The sequence below is a fragment of the Tachysurus fulvidraco genome, chromosome 7 (assembly GCF_022655615.1).
Source record: "Tachysurus fulvidraco isolate hzauxx_2018 chromosome 7, HZAU_PFXX_2.0, whole genome shotgun sequence".
Lineage (NCBI taxonomy): Eukaryota > Metazoa > Chordata > Actinopteri > Siluriformes > Bagridae > Tachysurus > Tachysurus fulvidraco.
In genome coordinates, this window is record NC_062524.1 from 26330894 (window position 1) to 26333393 (window position 2500).

Here is a 2500-nt window from a genome sequence, read left to right on the forward strand (position 1 = left end):
GTTTTTTCTTTCTGCTCTCTACTTTTTCATACTTTCCTTTTTTATATTTTCTCTCCATTTTATCTGTCTGCCTCTTTTATATTTTTTTATTTTTCTCTCCTCTCTTATTTTTCTCTCTGCCTGCACCTGTCTCTCTTTTCCAGTGTTTCTCTCTACCTCTCTATTTTCCTCTCTACGCATTCTGTCTTTTTTTTTATTTAATTCTCTCTCTTTTCTCGTTCTCTAATTCAGTGACCGTGCTGCCTATTTCTCTGTTCTGTCTATCTGCATCTGTCTCTTACGCTCCTGTTTGTCTTTTTTTTCATCTGTTGCTCTCTCTTTGAATTTTGTCTCTTCTTACTCGGTTTCATTTTTTCATTTTTTCTTCTCTCTCTCCCTCTCTCTCTCTCACATACACCTTATAATTCCTTAGTTTCTCTTACTCATATTTTATCTTACTTTCAGTTTATCTCTCTCTCTCTGTCTATTTCTCTTTTCCAGTATAGAGTTAAACAGACTTTATTGTTATGATTTGACTCTACACTTGGAGAAGGGCACCTAGATAGGCAACATGCTTGTGCACCTGACATAAATAGTCATTTGGACTACGGCATAAGGACACTGTCTTTATTATCATCCCTGCAAATACACACACACACACACACACACACACACACACACACACACACACACACACACACACACACACACACACACACACACACATACACACACACAAGACCTATTTATCTGCATCCATCTATTTGACACTTTGTCCTCCAAGGCTCTCTATTTTAACTTTGTCCTCCAAGGCTCTCTTATTCCTCTGAATAAAACACCACTCCATGAGAACAAGAAAAGAATGAGTCTCAAAATACAACATTAGAATAATAATAATAATAATAATAATAATAATAATAAGAAGAAGAAGAAGAAGAAGAAGAAGAAGAATCAATATTATTATTATTATTGTTCTTATTATTATTGTTCTTCTTCTTCTTCTTCTTCTTATTATTATTATTATTATTATTATTCCCATTATTATTATTATTATTATTATTATTATTATTATTATTGTTATTATTATTGTTATTATTATTAATAATAACAATAATAATAATAATAATAATAATAATAATAATAATAATAAATGACAGTATCAGCACACAAAATTTTGTGTGTGCGCGTATGTGTGTGTGTGTTCGATATTCACTTGTACTCACAGCACTCGGAGATTTCGTAGCCCTGCAAAGTCGGCCTTCGTGATTTTGGTCAGGTTGTTGTTGTTGAGGTCACTACACACACACACACACACACACACACACACACACACACAGACAGAAAGGAATTCGGGTAACACACATTTATCTGATACAGAATTACAGCTAGATTAGACTAGAGCTTGGATCCAAATCCTATCTTGCTCCCTATTACCTGTCGTGCAATAAGGGGATTCTGAACACATGCTTTGGATGTTAACCTGTCGCAGTGCATCATGGGAATTCATGATGGTGCTGAATCTACAGAGTGAAGAACAAACACAGGAGTGCACTAGATAGTGAACTGCATGTGATTTGAGACATGGAGCTAACTCTTTATGTAACTTACTGCTCACTTTAACTCTTGCCATGACCTATGTCTCTGCCCCCCCCACCACCTCACCTTTTACACCGAATCTAGGCATGTTAGAGGTCAAAGGTCACTGAGATTTCCAGTGAAAAATATTGTTCTTATTATTACAGAATCAATAACCAGCAATAATGATACTAAGTCTTTACAAATTAATTATAGCCCAAAATAAATAATAAAAAAAGGAATGCTGAAAACAATGTGTGACATAGTTAAATCTATTTAAATCTATTATACAAGCTTTTTGTTCATCATATAAGTGTTTGTGCGCACAAAAGCATAATCAAATTAATAACAATTAACACCAAATAATTCAGTGATAAGATTTACTAAATAACAATTAATGATTATACCTTTTAAAACATTTTACTTAAATAAATAACTAATGACTTAAAACAGGAAGAAGTTTAGGGATGATGTCATCATTTGAGGACAGTGCGGTTACGACCATTACTATGTAAATATGTAATATACTGGCTAATAAAAAGTGATAAAAAGTAACCATAAAGACGTAAGTGTAGTTAAATAATAATAATAATAATAATAATAATAATAATAATAATAATAATAATAATAATAATAATAATAATAAAGTGAGCAACTATTTTTATTTAATAAATATTACTAGGTAAAATATAGATAAAATAAAGTAATAGTGGATAAATAATAGGTATATAAATAATAATAATAATAATAATAATAATGAAAATAATAATAATAATAATAATAATCCTTACAGTTATAATAACAGTTATAATAACAGTGTTAATAACGGTAAGAATAAGAAGCCTTACAGTAATAATAACAGTGATAACAGTAATAACAGACTTACAGTAATAATAATAATAATAATAATAATAATAATAATAATAATAATACTTACAGTCGCTCG

General features: G+C 30.5%; 1 protein-coding gene across 1 annotated transcript in view; it reads right to left on the reverse strand.

Moving 5' to 3' along the window:
• The window catches only part of slit2 (slit homolog 2 (Drosophila)), a 50770-nt gene that overhangs the window by 47205 nt on the left and 1065 nt on the right, over positions 1–2500 (reverse strand). The window contains exons 1-2 of the mRNA XM_047816680.1: positions 2492–2500; positions 1203–1274 (exon numbers count right to left, since the gene is read on the reverse strand). The exon at positions 2492–2500 is cut by the window's right edge and continues 1065 nt beyond it. Of these exons, the coding sequence (XP_047672636.1) occupies positions 1203–1274; positions 2492–2500 (81 nt within the window). The remainder of the gene's footprint in view (positions 1–1202; positions 1275–2491) is intronic.